Genomic DNA, 12496 nt, shown 5'->3' with positions numbered 1-12496 from the left:
TGTGTGTGTGTGTGTGTGTGTGTGTGTGTCTCTCTCTCTCTGTGTTTCACTGTTTGATCTGCTGCAGTCTCTGACGAGACAGCCAGACGTTACCCTACGGAACGAGCTCAGAGCTCATTATTTCCGATCTTCGGATAGGCCTGAGACCAGGCACACACCACACACCGGGACAACAAGGTCACAACTCCTCGATTTACATCCCGTACCTACTCACTGCTAGGTGAACAGGGGCGTGTACGTCAAAGGAGACACACCCAAATACCTCCACCCGGCCGGGGAATCGAACCCCGGTCCTCTGGCTTGTGAAGCCAGCGCTCTAACCACTGAGCTACCGGGCGTGTGTGTGTGTGTGTGTGTGTGTGTGTGTGTCTCTCTCTCTCTCTCTCTCTCTCTGTGTGTGTGTGTGTGTGTGTGTGTGTGTGTGTGTGTGTGTGTGTGCCCGGTAGCCGCAGCTGACACTCAAGTCTGACAGGTGACGAGAGCCAGGTGTTGGTGGCGGTGGTAGCGGTGTTGATGATGGTGGTGGGAATGCAGTGGAAAGGGGTTGCAGAGAGGCGGGGTGTGGTTGCAGGTGTGCGGGATTCTTCAAGGAGGGAAGCGGGAGGAGAGGAAGGGGAGGGGGATGTTGAGACAATGTGGGATTCAAATAAGTCAAGTGGTCTTTCGTGTAAGCTTACGTATAAATTGAGACGTTCCTCCACATTATTAATAGTTGGTCAGTTCGTCCCGGGGTCCCTTTGTTCCATCTTCACTACCTTTCTAGTGTTTTTTATTACTTTCGTTAGGTGTATATCTCCCTGCCACTCTAGTTATCCTCGTTTCGTTTTCCATTACGTATCTTTTCTTTGATAAACTGGAAATTTGACCATTGCTATTTTCTTTGATGTTGGAAATGAGCTTAATCACGCGTTTGTTGTCTTTGTTGTTTCTTTGACATCAAACTATTCTCTTTTTAATGTGTGTTGTTTGTTTCATTTCATTGTTCTGAGAGAGAGAGAGAGAGAGAGAGAGAGAGAGAGAGAGAGAGAGAGAGAGAGAGAGAGAGAGAGAGAGAGAGAGAGAGAGAGAGAGAGAGAGAGAGAGAGAGAGAGAATCTTAGTCAAAAGTTGAGAAATATGTCCTAGTCTTTTTAGTCTTAAGTCGTCTAATTTGACACGGAGATCACAATTCACTCAGAGAAAACACTAAATTTAAAGTAGGTGTGGCAGATAATTAGATTTCTGATCAAGACTGCGATTAATTCCTTCTGTACCATGACACGTTTTGATATTCCTTCTGCTCACTAGTTGATGATTTTGTACGGCTTCACAACCTTATGTGGGGATTAAAATAGTGAAGATCCTGGCCATTGTTCTTCTGACCTCCATAGACCCTTCCTAATGTCATTAAATCATCTAATAATACTCAAAACTCATGGTAAAAATGCGTCCCAGTACTGAAGGGATTAAGAAACAGGAACGTGAAGAATAGCAACACGAGGAGGACGAGATACAGACACATTAATGATCACTCTCTTATGTTTTTCTAAGTTGGTTGAGACGTCTGGTACTTTCTGAATGGCTAATATCGTGGGTATTCCTTCTCATGGTACTGGAGATGCGGACAACCAAAGGAATCTAACAGTGGGAGAAGTAAAAGGCATCACCCACTAATGTATTCTGGTTTTCTGAGGTGCTCGAGGTGTGTGAAGCGTTCTGAATGATCTGTGGTAAACTCTGGTAAACTCTGGAACTCTCTCTATATACCTAGCTGCTTCTGTTCCTCTACCCTTCCTATGACCTGAATTCATTTAAGAGGGAGGTTTCAAGACATTTATCCCTTTGGCTGATTCTTTCGAACCTGCACGAGAACCGACATCTAAATGGGTCTTTTTGTTTACTCTTTCTGTTACCCTTGGCCAGTTTTCTCCTCTTACATAAATAAAGAAGAAAAAAGAAGTGTCAGAGGTGCAGTGGCAGGGTGGACGCAGTGAAGGGGTAGGGAAGTGTGGGCGGGATGCGGATAGAGGTGTGACCAGCCTCCTTGGGTCTCATCTAATCTCACTTTATAACTACACACTTCCTGCTTGTCTCTCTCGCTGTCTGTGTGTCTGTCTGTCCATCAGTCTATCACACACACACACACACACTCTCTCTCTCTCTCTCTCTCTCTCTCTCTCTCTCTCTCTCTCTCTCTCTCTCTCTCTCTCTCTCTCTCTCTCTCTCTCTCTCTCTCTCTCTCTCATATAGTTTAGGTCCCCCTATCTTCCATTCTCTCTTACGTTCCGTTTTCTCCATTCTTTTCAAATCAAACTCATTTTACTTTCTAACTCTGGCACAACGTTCTATCTTTTCTTCAAAAATGTATATTCATGGAGAAAAGTGTGACTCTAGCTAACAAAATGTGGCTCTAATAAGTGACTTGTACGAAGAATCATTGCGTTCAGTACCATGACGCGTTTCCATATTCATTCTGCTTACTATTTGGTGATTTTATACAGCTTCAGAAACTTGCGTGGGGGGGGGGGATTGAAATAGTGAAGATTGTGACCATTAATCTTCTGATGTAAACAGACTCTTCCCAATGTCAATAAAATGGTCTAATCACACACAAGTCTCAAGATAAAAAATGTGTGCCAGCACTGAAGGGGTTAAGAGAAATCCACATTAATTGTGTTTCTACAGGCTGGACCGCCATCACGTACCACACCAATAGATAATACTGAGACGCATTTATTACCATGACTTTTGGGTATGATTAAACGATTTTATTAGCATTAGGAAGGGTCTATGGAGGTCAAAAAAATAATGGCAAAAGTCTTTACTATTCGAATTTCAACATATGTTTCTCAAGCTGTATAGAATCGCCAAATAGTAAGCAGAATGAATATGAAAACGCTTCCTGGTACTGAAGATATTGAAAGTACAGCAATGAACAATCAGATACACTTGGGTCCGCATTCAGAAACGCTTTGATCTCTCACCACAAATATTTTCAAGGGCCACAGAAATGACTAGCGGAGGTTTCAAGAGTGCTTCTCCATTTAATAATGCAGAATTCTTGTCACTCTGCCTATTGAACCGTAAAAACACCTTAGAAAAAAACTAGTGTAAATTTAAATAAAACCTTTTGAAATAGTGGAAGTGAAGAAAAGAAGTGTTTGAGAATACGAACCAAAAATCAAACGAATGACGTGTAGTGGCAGTAAAGTGTGTTTGTTCAACTGAAATACTTACGGGAGTTTGGAATCTCGTACTCCACCTCCAGGTCGACCTTCTCTCCGGCATTCTTGAGGAGGGACACCACCTGGGCGTGGCTGAGGGCCTGGGTGCGCACGCCGTTCACCGCCAGGATGTAGTCGCCGACGGAGAGGGCGTCTGAGCGGTGGGCGGGGGAGCCAGGCCTGAGGTTGGCGACGCGAGCACGGTGGCCCTTATCGACGCCGCCTACACGAGGGAGAGAGAAAATAATACATATATACAAGAGAGGGAGCAATGTGTGATACTTGTGATACTTAACTCCTTCAATACTGACACACATATTTACCATGATTTTTGGACATGATTAAACGATTTTATTTGCATTAAAAATGGTCTATGGAGGTCAAAATTTTAATAGCCAGAGTCTTTATTATTCTAATCCCAACATATGTTTCTGAAGCTGTATAAAATCGCCTAATAGTAACTAAAATGAATATAAAAACGCGGCACGATAATGAAGTGGTTAAGGATAATCCCGTTCCCTTCATTTCGTAGAGGAAGGAAAGACACTTACAAAAGGAAGAGAGAGAGAGAGAGAGAGAGAGAGAGAGAGAGAGAGAGAGAGAGAGAGAGAGAGAGAGAGATGTTGATTAGAGACGTCAGCTGAAGGAAGAGAGAGAAAAAAAGAAGACAAGACAAAAAAGAAAAGAAAACAAATAAACAGAGATGATACTATATAGTTGAAAAAATAAACGATAAGGACAAATTGTCTCCCTTTTATTTGACAGAGGAAAGAAAGACAATGAAAAGAGGAAGGAAAAGAGTGAGACGAGAAAGAACTAATGGAATAAGGGAAAGAGAGAAGAAAGGACAGAAAAAAAGGAGAATTATGCAAGAAGGATGTGCATGTGTATAAAGACGGTGTTTATGTGTGTGTGTGTGTTTCACTGTATGATCTGTTGCAATCTCTGACGAGACAGCCAGACGTTACCCTACGGAACGAGCACAGAGCTCATTATTTCCGATCTTCGGATAGGCCTGAGACCAGGCACACACCACACACCAGGACAACAAGGTCACAACTCCTCGATTTACATCCCGTACCTACTCACTGCTAGGTGAACAGGGGCTACACGTCAAAGGAGACACACCCAAATATCTCCACCCGGCCGGGGAATCGAACCCCGGTCTTCTGAAGCCAGCGCTCTAACCACTGAGCTACCGGGCGTATGTGTGTCTGTGTGTGTGTGTACGTACATGTCCATTCACGTGTGGTCGTTTACTCTCGGTCACACATCTGTCTTTCCTCTGACATGACCCACCTGTGTCTTGCCTTCCCCCTCGTCCCTTCTCCCCTCCCCCTGCCCTTCCACTCTCTCCCCCGGCCTCACACCCTGCCCCCGATCTCCCTCCAGTGTAATATTAATGCCGCACCCGAAGCTCCGGCGCCGCGCTGCCCGACACGAGGAGGAGGAGGGGGAGGAGGAGGAGGAGAGATTGAGAGGAGGATGGGTACGAGGAAGAAAAATGATATGAATAATGATAATATGACAGCAGCAGCAAACATGAACAACGACAGCAACAACAACAGCAACAGCAGCAACAACAACAGCAGCAACAACAACAAAACGACCACCAGCACCACCACCATCACTACCACCACCACCAACAACAACAAAAGCTATAAAAATGATGATAATAATAATAATGATAATAATAATAATAATAATAATGATAATAATAATAATAATAATAATAATAATATTAATAACAATAATGATGATATAATAATGAAAGAAGAAGAAGAAGAAGAAGAAGAAGAGTTAAAAAAAAAAGGTTGGTTAGGAGGGAGAGGAGGAGGAGGAGGAGGAGGAGGAGGAGGAGGAGGAGGAGGAGGTGTCACGCATCAGAAAGAGAGGAAATTGCTTAGCTCTTCTTCATTCGTAGTATACTTGCGTACGGAGGAGGAGGAGGAGGAGGAGGAGGAGGAGGAGGAGGAGGAGGAGGAGGAGGAGGAGGAGGAGAAGGAGAATGAGGAGGAGGAGGAGGAGGAGGAGGTGTGTGTGTGTGTGTGTGTGTGTGTGTGTGTGTGTGTGTGTGTGAGGGGGGAAGGAGGGAGGAAATACGAAGAAAAATTATGACAACTGGTGCGTCTCTCTCTCTCTCTCTCTCTCTCTCTCTGACGGTGGCAAAGATGAACAAAGAATCGCCTCCTAACACATTCGGCACTCACATGATCTCGGCGCTAATTAACTGTAACCCATGTCAGTCAAAGGTCTCAGTTCACTCCTTTTGTACGTGTTTTAATCTTTTTTTTTTTTCCGAAGCAATGAGACTGAACCTGAGATGAAACAGAGTACTTTTGAACGCGAAATGATCTCAACTTGTACTGTAAACCCCTTCAATACTGGGACACATTTTTTTTACCATGAGATCTGTGTACGATTAGACCATTTTATTGACATTAGGAAGGCTCTATGGATGTCAGAAGATTAATGGCCACAGTCTTCTCCATTTGAATTCCCCACATGATTTCCTGAAGCTGTATAAAATCACCAAATAGTAAGCAGAGTGGATATGGGAACGCGTCATGGTACTGAAGGGGTTGAAAAGGAATAAATGAATAAATAAAACAAAGTGACAACGTTAATATTCTCGCCTTCTAAGAGAGTTCGGCGTTATACGTACAATGTGAAGGCCATGCTGTGGAATGATAAATAGAGAACATTATAATATAGCAAAAATAAAGGGACGCTACAGAAACCCGTTAAATCTTCTATACGTGGGAAAAAAACAAAGATGACGATGATGATGATGATGATGGTAATGATGATGGTGATGATGATGATGATAATGATGACAACACTGACCTATCTCTCATAAACTTCTAATCTTCCTACTAGACACTTGGCTGCCTCATCAGTCATCACCATCTACACAGACTAGCCTGTATTCTGAAACGCTTTGCTCTCACACCATCACTGCTTTCCAAAGATACTCGTGCTTTTAAGAGTATTTTTTATGGTTCTGGTATTAGACTGGCAAGGAGAAACTGCCTTAAAAAACTCGGCTAGTTGTCTCTGTGGCCTGCAGGATTGTCGTGGTGAGAGGGGAAGGCGACGACGATAATGATGATGATGATGATGATGATGATGGTGGTGGTGGTGGTGGTGGTGGTGGTGGTGGATAATAATGCTAATAATAATGACACTACTGACTCATCTTCACGTATTTAGTCAGACTCCTTCATTTTCTTTGGATTATTTTTTAATGTAAATGGGGAAAACTGGACAAGGATAACAAGGAGAGTGAAACATAAAAGGCCCATTTAGTTGTCAGTCCCCGTGCAGTCCCAAGAGAGTTAGCCAAAAGAAGGAGATAAATGCCTTAAAATCTCCCTCTTAAAATCCTTCTTAATCCCTTCACTACCATGACACGTTTCCATATTCATTCTGCTTACTATTTGGTGATTTTATACAGCTTCAGAAACTTACGTCAGTATTATAACAGTGAAGACTCTGACCATTAAACTGCTGACCTCCATAGACCTTTCCTAATGTAAATAAAATCGTCTAATCGCACCCAAAACTCAAGGTAAAAAATGCGTCCCAGTACTGAAGGTGTTAAATGCCTCATCTGACACGCGCTTCAGACAACCACTTGAAAAACGAAAAACGAAAAAGGAACTCAATACAAAACAGAAACAGGAAGATAAACAAAAGCAGACAGTCACTAAATGGTTCATAGGTAAATGTTAATGATAGACAGAGAAGCGATTCAAACTTGTCTGTATGTTGAGTCACCTGCGTTACCAGTCTGACATCATCACTTCTCCTGACGCTACTCTGGTTCGCTGTAGGACTGAAAATACTAAGAAGGGAGGTAACATTCACTCTCCCGTCACTCCGTCCCCTCTGGCTGCCTTTTACGAGAGAGAGAGAGAGAGAGAGAGAGAGAGAGAGAGAGAGAGAGAGAGAGAGAGAAAGTTAGTATTTTCATAGCAGCAACCATTTGTCATTATTAATAATAGCTGAGTAATCTCCTCATTAATTTATCAATATTAACTGTAAAATAACATAACGACCTCTCTCTCTCTCTCTCTCTCTCTCTCTCTCTCTCTCTCTCAGGGTACTTTGTGCGCTGAGAGTATATATAGAAAGAAGGATGGAAGGAAGGGTGAGGAACGGAGGGAGGGAGGAAAAAGTATACGGAGAAGTTTTACCAGAGAGAGAGAGAGAGAGAGAGAGAGAGAGAGAGAGAGATACAAAGAATAAAAGTTAAAGTAAAATGAGACAGAATGACAGACCTAAAAAGTAAACGAGAATAATTTATTACTTGAATTATTAACTGACTGACTGACTGATTGATATATTGAGAGAGTGAGTGAGTGAGTGAGTGAGTGAGTGAGTGAGTGAGTGAGTGAGTGACTGACTGACTGACTGACTGACTGACTGAATGAATAAATGAATGATTGCTTAACAGTGGAATTAATGAATGAGTGAGTGAGTGACAGACTGACTGACTGACGGACTGACTGTGGAGTGAGTGAGTGAGTGAGTGAGTGAGTGAGTGAGTGACTGACTGAATAATTGACGGACTGATTGTGGAGTGAGTGAATGATGAGTGAGTGAGTGAGTGAGTGAGTGAGTGACTGAATAACTGACGGACTGACTATGGAGTGAGTGAGTGAGTGAGTGAGTGAGTGAGCGAGGAATAACTTACGTCTTCTGCGTCGAAATTCCGGAAGTGAAATGGAGGACATTCTTTTGATTTTCTTGAACATGACGCTTGCTGTTGTTGTTGCTGTTGTTGTTGTTGTTGCTGATGGTGATGATGATAATGGTTGTGGGCACAGTGACAGACTTCTTTTCTTAATTTCTGTCTCTTTTTCACTAAATTATCAGCTTATCATATCATCATTTTAATACCGGCGACTTTCCCTCAGTATTTGCCATTGCCATGAATGTACACTGACTTGTCCTCTCATTGCTTAATCCATCACTTATCTAAACTTTCCTTCACTTTCTTCCAAATTTTTCCTTCAGTCTTCCTTAACGCTCCTTCTCGTTATTCAATCTATCATTTGAATTATCTTTGACTTTTCTTTAAAGTTTGGTTTTATTCTTCCTTAATATTTGCTATGCTGCGTACAATGACTCTTCTCTATAACAATTGATCCTTTCTTTCCCTCTTTACAATCCATTTTCTTCCTTTCCGCTTTCCTCCTTAATCAGAACACAGACAGCCTCAATAAGCAGGTAACTGTTAGACCCACACACTCGTTAACATAGAGCAGAACTATTAATCCCACGAGGTAACAACCATGTACGTGACGTGAGCACCGTGACTGGAGAGCACGTCTTCACACACACAGCGGAGCCAAGAGACGCTAGGAGAATTTTTGGCGAGAAACGATCTTATCTACAACGGTGCCCTGGAGGATGGTTGGCTGGGTGACGAGGCAAGGCTGACAGGTGCTTGACAAGGGCGCTCGCTGGCCGTGGGGTGTGGGTGAGGCTTTCACTGGCAAGAGGGCATGGCTATGGTTAGTCTGGTATGGGTGCTACAGTGGTGAGGGTGGTGGGCAGGCAGACTGACGGGCTGATAAGACACCTGGCGTGGCGTGTCGCGGGGGTGAGGAAGGCGTGGCAGGGTGGCAGGATTGGAAGGGTGGCAGGGTGTGGGTGATATGAGAGTGTTAAGAGGGTGAGGAAGGAAGGCGCATGGCAGTGGTGGTGGTGGTGGTGTGATAGCAGAGTGAGATGGAAAAAACGTAGTGGTGAAATAAGATGAGTGAAGTGTGGTGGTGGTGGTGTGATAGGGAGGGGAATGACAAGGACTGCTCTCTCTCTCTCTCTCTCTCTCTCTCTCTCTCTCTCTCTCTCTCTCAGAAGAAGAAGAAGAAGAAGAAGAAGAAGAAGGAAAGTTGAGAGAGAGAGAGAGAGAGAGAGAGAGAGAGAGAGAGAGAGAGAGAGAGAGAGAGAGAGAGAGAAGCCTTACATACCTCCTCTCATCAAAGGTAGCGCACTGATCCCATCATTCCTCCCTTTCCTTGCCCCTTTACACACACACACACACACACACACACACACACACACACACACACACACACACACACACACACACTAGGCGACTCCAACGCATTACCTTCCCTCTTTCTCCTCCTTTCACCCCTCCTCTCACTCTCTCTCTCTCTCTCTCTCTCTCTCTCTCTCTCTCTCTCTCTCTCTCTCTCTCTCTCTCTCTCTCTCTCTCTAATTTCCTCCTTCATCAAACATTCCTCCCTTTCCTCTATCTTTTATTTCTTCCCTGCCTTTTCTTCTCTTATTCACTTCTCCCTTCATTCTCTTTTCTTCCCCTGAGTAATCCTTTCCTTTATTCTCTGTTCTTTACTGTTTTTCGTTCTTTTTTACTTTCCTTTCGTCTGTTTTTTCCTCCTTTCCCTCCTTCCTGCCATTCTTGTCATCCCGTATGCTTTTTTTTGTTTTTCGCTCCATTTTTATACTCACATCCCTTTTCACCATCTTTTTCCATCCATCAAAGTGGGGATCTCTCTCTCTCTCTCTCTCTCTCTCTCTCTCTCTCTCTCTCTCTGTCCCGTATTCTCAAACGCTTTGCTCTCTCACCATCACTGCTTTCCAAAGGCTCCAGTTGAAGATTTTCGTGTTTTTAAGAGTATTGCTATGGTTCTGGTAATAGATTGACAAGTTTTTTAATTCACTACGAGGAGAAAACTATCTTGAAAACCCTGCCAGTTGTTTCTGTGGCCTTGGAAAGTTGTCGTAACAAAAGGAGGTGTTTCTAAGTACGGGCGTCTCTCTCAACCTGAACAGCAGAAGGAGGCGCTGTGTGTGTGTGTGTGTGTGTGTGTGTGTGTGTGTGTGTGTGTGTGTGTGTGTGTGTGTGTGTGTGTTAAGGCAAGGGGAGGGGGACAGAGCCACACCCATACAGGCACGTGCAAGGTGCAGCGAGGCGAGAGACAGACGCTCATACTTCGCGGGTTGTATTAAGAAACGCATTGCTTTCCCTCACCACGTCTATTTTCCAAAGCCAGAGATGATTAGCCAATTTCTCAAGAGTATCTTTTCCTTTTGAGGAGGTAGGAATTTTGGTAATCTATCACTTGAGCCATAAAGATATCATTAGAATTTTCAACAAGAGCGGATCGAAGAATTTTAGAATTTGTGATGTTTGGTCATAGTGCCACATTCAGAAACACTTTCCTCTCTCACGGCGACTGTTTCTAAGGACTACAGAGACAATAAGCAGAGTTCTAAAGGTAATTTGTCCTGTTGGTAATGCAGAAACCTTGTTAACATTTCACTAGAATTATACAAACACCTTTAAAGATCCGTATCAATTTAACTACAGTCCTTTGAAATCAGCGGAGGTGAGGAGCCGAAGTGTTGCAAAATATGGTCCTTACATATCACAGAGTGGCAAGGAGTGCGTTGCTTATGTCATCCCCTTTCTCTTTCCGTAGTGCATCCCTCAGCAGCCTTTAATTAAGAGCTGAGAAGGAAGGTGCAGGAAATATATCCCTTAGCGAGGCAATGGAAGGGTTTAAAATATTGGACAGATTTATGGACGGGGATGGGATGCGGGTACATGCAGGTATGAGGTATACTGGGACTGCCACGTGAAGACCTGATGACTTCTTGCAGGTTCTCCCTATTTTTTTGTTCTTATGCTCCTAAGATCGTGGCATATATGGATAAAAAAAGACAACGCGTATGATAGAGATATGAAACAGGCAATATTAACATCTTTAATACTGGGACACATTCTTACCTTGAAATTTGTGCACGATTAGACCATTTTCTTGACATTAGGAAGAGTCTATAGAGGTAAGAAGATTTATGGCCACAGTCTCCACTATTTCAATCCCCCATATGAGTTTCTGAAGCTATATAAGATCACCACATAGTAAGCAGAATGAATATGGAAACGCGCCATGGTACTGCGCTTGTTTATTCAGTGTGTGTTGTTTGCAGTTTTGAGTCAACTTGCATCTCTTCGTCCCTTGATGTAGATAAAATGTTAGTCTTGTATATTGCTTGTAGTCTTGGCTTAACCTGTATCACTTCGTCCCTTGAGATTAGGTACGTTGTTAATCTTGTGCATTATTTATGATTTTGCTGAATTTATACCTCGTTCCCTTGAAAGTCTTTTTTAATATCTGAGTATTGTTTTTCAGTTTATCCTGAACTTCCATCACCTCTTAACGCTCTGAGACTAAAATATTCCTATCCCAGTATGATATTTGCAAATTCGGTTCAGTTTCCATCACCTTGTAACCATGAGACTAGATTATTATTATCCCTATATGGTGTCTATAGTTTCGCCTCAATTTCCATCACCTCTTAACCCTGAAATTAAATCATTTGTTATCCCAGTAAAATGTCTGTAGTTTCAGGTCAATTTTTATACCTCTTAACTCTGAGTCTAAAATGTTGTTATCCCTGTAAAGTGTCTGTAGTTTCAGCTTAATCCCTTCAGTACCATGGCGCGTTTCCATATTAATTCTTCTTACTATTTGATGATTCTATACAGCTTCAGAAACTTATGTGGGGATTAAAATAGTAAAGACTGTGGCCATTAATATTTTTTCCTCCATAGACCCTTCCTAATGTCAAAAAAATGGTCTAATCATAACCCAAAACTCAAGGTAGAAATGCAGCACTAAATGGGTTAATTTCCATCACCTCTTATCCCTGAAACTAGAATAGTGTTATCCCTGTAAAAAGTCTGTAGTCTCGGTTCAATTTCTATCATTTCGTTGCTTTCCTTGCACACACGTGACGGAACAGTCGGGCTAGCACAGCACCTGCACAACACTGTCCACATCGCTCACTCTTTCTCTATCCACTGAACACCACCTTAGACTCACGGATGGAAGTCTAACATAGAGTTTATCTTACGGAGGGAACCTTGATCTTGTTTTCTTCACATTTTGACGAAGCTGAGGGATGAGACGTTTGCCTTGCTTAATAAACATCACTGGCATTACCGCATCACATCTCGTCACTCACCGCATCAACATCACCGTCACCACCACTCATCACCATTGTCCCATCATGTTTCCTCTTCTTATGTGCTAGTTATTCACCATCATCACTATCACTACACATATCCTCATCATTCACTATCACTGTCAACACACGTCACTGTTGTCCACTACCATCACTATCACCATAAAGATCCTTGTCTTTCACCACCGGCTCCACCATAATCACCAATACACGCCCATGCGATTGTCTATATAGGTGGTGTAGATGCACTGAACAACCACCCAACCATCCATCCACCAAGACACA

General features: G+C 42.9%; 1 protein-coding gene across 11 annotated transcripts in view; it reads right to left on the bottom strand.

Moving 5' to 3' along the window:
• Positions 1 to 12496, bottom strand: part of LOC123516781 (glutamate receptor-interacting protein 2-like) — a 136082-nt gene that overhangs the window by 24086 nt on the left and 99500 nt on the right. For all 11 annotated transcript variants that reach the window (XM_045276422.1, XM_045276424.1, XM_045276423.1 and 8 more), the window contains one exon: positions 3216 to 3425. In XM_045276422.1, the coding sequence (XP_045132357.1) occupies positions 3216 to 3425 (210 nt within the window). The remainder of the gene's footprint in view (positions 1 to 3215; positions 3426 to 12496) is intronic.

This window comes from Portunus trituberculatus, chromosome 41 (genome assembly GCF_017591435.1).
Source record: "Portunus trituberculatus isolate SZX2019 chromosome 41, ASM1759143v1, whole genome shotgun sequence".
In the NCBI taxonomy this organism is placed as follows: domain Eukaryota; kingdom Metazoa; phylum Arthropoda; class Malacostraca; order Decapoda; family Portunidae; genus Portunus; species Portunus trituberculatus.
This window is presented reverse-complemented; position numbering and strand designations above follow the sequence as displayed.